This window comes from Castanea sativa, chromosome 8 (genome assembly GCF_040712315.1).
Source record: "Castanea sativa cultivar Marrone di Chiusa Pesio chromosome 8, ASM4071231v1".
Lineage (NCBI taxonomy): Eukaryota > Viridiplantae > Streptophyta > Magnoliopsida > Fagales > Fagaceae > Castanea > Castanea sativa.
In genome coordinates this window covers 53859731-53866975 of record NC_134020.1, presented here as the reverse complement: position 1 = coordinate 53866975, position 7245 = coordinate 53859731, and the positions used below count along the sequence as shown (strand labels likewise).

General features: G+C 33.1%; 1 protein-coding gene across 1 annotated transcript; it reads left to right on the top strand.

The window, feature by feature from the left end:
• The first annotated feature begins 1009 nt into the window (after positions 1–1009).
• LOC142606846 (protein DETOXIFICATION 12-like) lies at positions 1010–5659 on the top strand. The gene is made up of 8 exons (XM_075778203.1): positions 1010–1364; positions 3211–3755; positions 3847–3933; positions 4043–4099; positions 4211–4449; positions 4537–4742; positions 5353–5427; positions 5521–5659. The coding sequence occupies exons 1-8, from the start codon at positions 1110–1112 to the stop codon at positions 5527–5529; spliced, it is 1473 nt and encodes a 490-aa protein (XP_075634318.1). The 5' UTR covers positions 1010–1109; the 3' UTR covers positions 5530–5659.
• The last annotated feature ends 1586 nt before the right edge of the window (positions 5660–7245 follow it).

The window sequence follows — 7245 nt, the reverse complement described above, 5'->3', positions numbered from 1 at the left end:
CGCATTTTATACACCGCACCGCATATGTGACCGCAAAAATGAGGTGCAGTGCGGTTATGGTTTTAACTAAATTTTAAATCGCACCACATCACACCGCACCGCACATGTGACTGCAAAAATAAGGTGCGGTGCAATTATGATTTTAGCTAAACCGCACCGTAAAGTGCGGTGCAAAAAATGGCCCAAAACCGCACTGCAAACACCCCTAGCCATAATATTGGAATATTGTATTTTATTTTATTTTTTTGGTAGAAGTAAAATTATTGTGACTCATTGCTAGGTAATGGGTTGGAATTGGATGATATTTTTTTGAGGGAAAAATTAATAGATGCCCTAAAGATATTGGTTTAAGAATTATTTTTAAAAACTTTTTATGAGAAAAAAAATAACAAACTTTTATTTTTATCAATTTTTATATTTTTCATAAAAAATGATATTAAAATTTTTCCTAAAATGATTCATTAACAGATGACTAAAGGCGCCTTAACGAACCCACCAGATTGGATCTAGGCCTTTATTTATTTTTGAGTAAAATGCAAAACTGACCATTTAAGTTTCTTCAAATTTCATTTCAGTATTTAACTTTGCTTTTGTTCATTTCAGCCCTCTAACTTTCAAGTTTATTCAATTAAGATTTTTCCATCAAATTTTTTTATATAATATAGTTAATTTTTCAATTTTATAAATTTTTCTTTAAATTTTTTAAATTAAAAAAATTTAATTAATGATTGAAAAATATTTTTCTTTTTTTTTCAAAATTTTTTAATAAAAGTTAATAGAAATGCCCTAATTCAATATATCTAAAAATTAAAGTACTGAAATGAAAGTAACTAAAGTTAAAAAATTAAAATAAAATTCAAGAAAACTTAAAAGATAAATTTTGCATTTTATCTTTTATTTTTTTAATAAAAGACTTTATTGACAAATAATGAAAACTACGCAAAGACCGGAGCTGATCTTTGTTCCCAGTGGTAATTCCAGGGATATATACCATACATGGTCTTGGAAATATCAAAAAGTCGGGGTGCTCTCCTTCTCTGTTTTTTTCCTTGGACCTCTCATATTTCACGTTTGAGCTACTGAAGCGGCTAAGAGACAAAGAGAAAGACATGGAAGAGAGCTTATTAGCAACAGGGATCAAAGAAGAGAAAAGTAAACCAGAAACTCCATCTCTAACATGGGTCACTTTCACTGGGGAGCTCAAGAGGTTGGGATTCTTGGCTGGTCCTATGGTGGTCGTGACTCTATCACAGTACATGTTGCAGGTCATTTCATTAATGATGGTGGGTCATCTGGGTGAACTTGCTCTCTCTAGCACTGCTATAGCCACCTCTCTTTCTGGAGTCACTGGCTTCAGTCTTCTTGTAAGTCTTTGTCGTCATCTACTTAGCTTTTACTTGCTTATATACATGTTTTTCTTTCCTTATATACATTTTTAAAGTCTCACTTTTTAACCAACTTTTAGTAAATAAATAATAACCAAAAAAAAAATTCAAAGCAACATTTAGTTTGTTTTCTTTCATGCATACTTTGGACTAATTCTTGTTCAACCACTTTTTCTTATTTTTCTATAATATTAGTACAAGATATTTTTTAAGCTCACCTTGGAAAAACATGAAACTTGTTTCTTTCTGACTTCTGAGTTTTTGTGATTACCCTTGTGACAAGATTCTTGGTTCATTTTATGTGATTTGAACTCACTGCAATTTGAGTTTTTGTGATTACCTCTTCGGGGCAAGGCAGGTCATGCTTGGTGGGAAATTAATTACTTTTCAACTTAACCGGGACTTGGGGTAATTGGAGATGTCAGATGAGGGAATGGTGACTTGGGTAGCCTTATAATGTTTTTATCTTTGGGTACCAGATTATAACAGTTTAGTAAACTAAACCACTTCCATGTTTTGTTAATGAATCACTAAAACATGTCTATAAGTTTCATTTTGTTCTTTCAATATTTGTGTCATTTATGTAATGATCAGCTTCTTGTCATAATGGATTGGACTAACGTTGCTCAACTTGTGATTTGGATAACATTTATGAATACTTGTGCAGAAAAGCATTTGTCATGATTTGGATGAAATTTAATAATTAGTCTCACTGAATGGGAGTGACACACTGTCCAAACAAAAAAAGAAAAAAAATCAAATGGCAGTCACATGTATGAGTTTCAATAAGCCAGAGCTACTAGAAGATATGGGTGAAGTCATGCACTTACAAAAATATATATTGGATGATTTAAATGTTCTAATGGCCAAAAAACATTAAATTTGTGGACCTAGTTACTGAGATGAAAGACTTTGAACATATCTGTTAGGTTCTAAGTACTTAGGAACTAATGTATTAGAACCCTAATGTGTATTGTTGGCAAACCATGATCAAAATAGGTGTTTAGTCTTGTTTTAGACTTGCTCAAAGTATATCATTCATGTAAAGTTGGAATCGAGTTAATTGCAGAAGTTACTGTGCATTTCTGCCTAGCTCGATCGATCGAGAATTAGACTCGACCGATCGAAAGTCGTGCAAATTGTTTTTTCTGCAGAATTTCCAACTCACCCCTAAGCCCATATGACGTGTAGGGTTTTATGTTTTACCCTAGGTATAAAAGGCAAACTCTAGTCACGTTTTTGAAGTTGCTCATATTGCTATTTGTGTGAATCTTTTGTGAGATCTGAGAGGTGCTTGCCTTCACACAAGCTTAGGAATTAGGATTATCAAGAAGGAGATTTCTTCAAGAACTTGATGATCATTCAGTTGCTACCATAAAAGCTTAACGATACACAAGCGAGAGTGCTTGTACTTGCTGGAGAATCCAAGAAAAAAGGAGTCCGTAGTCTTGGATCTTGCACGTGGTTGTGTCAGTAAGTTTTCTACTGGTGGGTAGCAATAGGATGTTAGTGGTCTAGGTTGCTATTGTACAAATTTCGATTCTTTCATAGTGGATTCAGTTTTACCTTGAAGATAGCTAGGTTAAATCCTCCCCAAGTTTTTTACCGGTTTGGTTTTCCTGGGTCATCATATCATTGTGTTCTTTATATTTCCGCTGCTTTGCATGATATGATTGTTTTGTGTTAACTTAGATCTGCATAATTTACCTAAGTTAATAACTTGGCTAAATAACTAGGTTAATCTAATTGTTTTAAGGGGTCTAAAAACGTACAATATCTATTTCAAATAACTAACTGGATTTTCTATTTTGTATGTGGTAAACAGTTAGGAATGGCCAGTGCGCTAGAAACTCTATGTGGGCAAGCCTATGGTGCTCAGCAATATCAAAAAATTGGAATTCAAACTTACACTGCTATATTTTCTCTAACCCTTGTCTGTCTTCCTCTGTCTTTGCTATGGATGAACATGGGAAAGTTACTAAGTTTGATAGGCCAAGACCCTCTAATTTCATATGAAGCTGGGAAATTCACAATGTGGCTTGTTCCTGCACTCTTTGCTTATGCCACACTTCAACCACTCGTTAGATACCTTCAGACACAAAGTCTAGTCAAGCCAATGCTTATAAGCTCTGTTGTAATTCTATGTTTTCACATACCACTATGTTGGGTTTTAGTATTCAAGTCTGGACTGGGAAACCTCGGAGCAGCTTTAGCTATGGGAATTTCATATTGGTTAAATGTGATTTTTCTTGGTTTATATGTGAAGTACTCTTCTGCCTGCAAAAAAACCCTTGTTCCAATTTCTAAGGAGCTGTTCCAAGGAATTGGGGAGTTTTTCCGCTTTGCTATCCCTTCTGCTATAATGGTTTGGTAATTGTTTTCATTTACTCCAGCTGTAAAGAAAAGAATTTGTATGTTCATCTTTAATATATATATATATATATATTTTTTATGATTGCAGCCTCGAGTGGTGGTCTTTTGAGCTTCTTATACTGTTGTCTGGTCTTTTACCTAATCCGCAACTTGAAACTTCAGTTCTTTCTGTGTGGTAAGTTTTCTTGTAGTATTTCATAACAAGAACACTATGGACTTTCTACAAATTAATTAGATTAAAAAAAATCTGATTGTTCTATTTTATTGTCAAATTTTTTTTGCAGTCTCAATACGATTGGAACACTCTATACAATACCGTATGGACTTGGTGCTGCAGCAAGGTTTGATCACTCAAAACTATGTATACATCTATATATTATGAATATTACTAGTGTTTATAACGGTTGAAATTGCATATCTCTAATAATGTATGCTAATTTCTTTTTGTTCAGTACTAGAATTTCAAATGAATTAGGAGCAGGAAACCCACAAGCTGCTCGTGTGGCTGTCTTTGCTGTATTGTTTCTTGCAGTCACAGAGACAAGTATAGTAAGCGCAATCCTTCTTGCAAGCCGGAGTGTTTTTGGTTACACTTTTAGCAACGAGAAGGAAGTTGTGGACTATGTGACAACCATGGCTCCCCTGGTTTCTCTGTCAATTATACTGGACAGTTTACAAGGGGTACTCTCAGGTCAAAATTTTCTCTCTTTTGTCAATGTGTGTTGTCTGCTAAAAATGTAAGTTTTTGCTGAGTTCTATCTGGTGTTTGTTAACTCAGGTGTTGCTAGAGGATGTGGGTGGCAACATATAGGGGCTTATGTCAACTTGGGGGCATTCTATCTTTGTGGAATTCCAGTTGCTGCGGTTCTGGGTTTCATGACAAATTTAAGAGGAAGGGGCCTATGGATTGGAATACAAACTGGTGCTTTTGTTCAGACAGTTATGCTCTCTATTATAACAAGTTGCATAACTTGGGAAAAACAGGTTTATCCTCTACTCTTATGACTTGATGCTTTTGATCTTAGTCTAGCGTATGTTTCCCAATTGCTCTACTTGGTTGCCAAGAATTTGGAGTAAGGAAAAGAGAGAAGAATTTTAGATTGTTCAATGAGTTAGAATTTTTAATGCAACTCCACCATGGATTTATTAAAATATTAATCATTTATGATTAAATGAATGGTTAAGATTTTGTTATGTCATTAGGTCATCATCATTTAAATATAGATAATGAAGCAAAATCTAAACTATTTATTAAAGAAAGAATGATTTGAATTTTAAGAACTCTATAGTGGAGTTACCTTAGGAACTCTTGAGGTTTCTAATAACCTTGATGGCCCTAAATGGTTATCCAATTCCCAAAGTCATTCCTTTTCTTCCATCTCTTGGTAGGATTGGATTTGAGTCTATTTTGCAATTACGCAGAGCACTTCTCCAAATATATGGGCTGAAGGACAATATCACTCTGAACCTCATAATGATAGTCAATCACAATTAAAATGTTTTAGAGTGTCGAAGTCTTTAAGATTTTTGATCAGTTCTACCCATAGTGTTCCTTTTTAAGGGGTTATTTCTGTTGTGTCTCTTGATATTTCAGGCAAGCAATGCCAGGGAGAGGATATTTGAGGGGAAACTTCCACAAGATAATAATGAGAGTGAGCAGAGAATTTTGGTGAGCTAAATATTGTTATTATTACTGTTGTAACGTGAAGGAATAAGGAGGAACATTGATTATATGAATGAGCTTAGTTTATCCACTTTGCAGTATATTTAGCTCATGTTCAATGCACAAGTAAGATTGATTTCCCGCCTAAACAAATGTACTCTCGATTCCACTCTGCTCAGCTTGGTATCAAAGTCAAACTCACATTGTACTACAGCTGTAACCCTTTTGTTTGGTATGAATTTTGTTTTTTTGGGGGGGGGGGGGGGGGGGGGTAGTAGGATATATGAATGCCTTATTCTGATCCCAATTACAAAAAAATTATTAAGTGTACCAAAAATATAGTCTCAGCTCTTGAATAATAGCGGATCCCACAAACTCAAATACTTACAAGTTCATTAATTATTGTTACGTGATACTCTCAGCTCTTATATAATAGCGGATCCCACAAACTCAAATACTTACAAGTTCATCAATTATCGTTCTTTATGTTCAATTTATAACCATTAATGGTTTTCATCTATCCTAATAAATGTTACAAGGACAATGTCACTGGGATGGAAAGAGATGAATCCCATGTTCAAATATGACAACATGACTGTAACATAATATGTACAGAACCTGTTATGATTGATTTTCATATGTTTATTACATAAGTTGTAATAGAACAAATTAGAAAAAGAAAAAAATGTTGTAATAGAAGTCTAATGGTCTTTTTAAAATATATCAATGTAGAATTCATGAAATTAGGAATTCTTCTATCGTTTTTTTTAGAGAATTTCAACTTGTGTCTATTTATTCTTAATGATAGCTCTTTATTATTAGACCAAGACAACAATCTTTTATCATCATTTAATTAAAAATGGAAGATTCATTTTTGTAACAATCTAAGGAAAATCGTTAGTCATATCTGTGCTATATTTCAAAAGGATTAGTCACAATTGAGACTCTCTATATTTGTTAATAAAGCCTAGATCTACCCAGTAAATACTCGATGTGAGACTTATCATTCACCCACACACATCACATAATCAATCAAATTGGGGCATCACACTTTTCCTTTTTATTTTTACGCTACAATAAAGGAATGATTTAAAAATTATAAAAAAAAAAAAAACAAGTTTATGAACTAATGGTATTCCTTCAAAAAAAAAAAAATCTTCCATTATTTTGGCAGTAAGCTTCCACATGGTGGACCACAACAGTTTATTTGATTTGTTACATATATCTTCCATTTTTTTAATGTCATATATGTATTGAAAATTAAATCAACCTCCATTGATATTATATGAAATGGCATTTCCCTCCACCAAACATTTCAAGAAATGATACTCCCCCCAAACATTTCAAGAATTTTTGAACAACAAACAACTTGAGCTAGTACTCACTACATCAAACAAATTAATTCCATTAATGAAAGATGTAAGTCCATTGAAAAATAAAAAAATACTCATGTTGGATGAAATGGTTGTTGCTAGTTTGGAGTTATCTTTCTCTAACCCACTATGTGGCGATTAGGGATGAGAATGTATGACATGACTGATGAATACAACATGATTTTTTTGTGAATTAGTGTTTAGTATAACTGGGTTCATGTCAAAATGGGTAGACATGCTTTAACACGATTAATAACTGGTCAATTTTATGTTGACTTACTTAACCTGCAATTATCATGACATGACTCAATTAATATAAGTAAATGTCATTTTTATCTAACATAAATTTGAATTCTAAATATAATTGAGTACCTCAAATTTTTTTAATGGTTTATTAATAAATTATTCATTAAAAATCTTAAGTCCGTAAACCTATATTTTTCTTAGATTA